We start from the raw sequence: 304 nt of genomic DNA on the forward strand, positions 1-304 counted from the left end.
GTCCGTCCAGGTCCACGCGGGACAGCGAGGGTGAGGACGATGAAGCAGAGAGACGAGGACGGGGCTGCACCCTGCAGTACCAGCAGACCGTGGTCAAAGTCCTGACGGCGTTCGTGGCGGACGAGGACGACCCCCCGGGTCAGACCGTCTTCATGCTGAGCAGCGATTGGCAGGTGGACGTCACCGCGATGGTGTGGGACTTCCTGAAGGTCGAGGACCCTCGGGTGGCCCGGCTGCTGGACGCAGGGACGCTGGTGGGACTGGACCCTGGGAGGACCTCTATTCAGGTACGTCCCCCTGTCTG

General features: G+C 65.8%; 1 protein-coding gene across 1 annotated transcript; it reads left to right on the forward strand.

Annotated features, from left to right (window-relative positions):
* Positions 1 to 8: 8 nt before the first annotated feature.
* On the forward strand, positions 9 to 287 carry LOC107988282 (transmembrane protein 132D-like; the record flags this gene model as incomplete). Its single annotated transcript, XM_025054054.1, has 1 exon — positions 9 to 287. A coding segment is annotated over one exon (279 nt), but the record flags the coding sequence as incomplete, so codon positions are not given.
* Between the last annotated feature and the right edge of the window lie 17 nt (positions 288 to 304).

The sequence above is a fragment of the Cynoglossus semilaevis genome, unplaced genomic scaffold (genome assembly GCF_000523025.1).
Source record: "Cynoglossus semilaevis isolate Cse_v1.0 unplaced genomic scaffold, Cse_v1.0 C18502815, whole genome shotgun sequence".
Lineage (NCBI taxonomy): Eukaryota > Metazoa > Chordata > Actinopteri > Pleuronectiformes > Cynoglossidae > Cynoglossus > Cynoglossus semilaevis.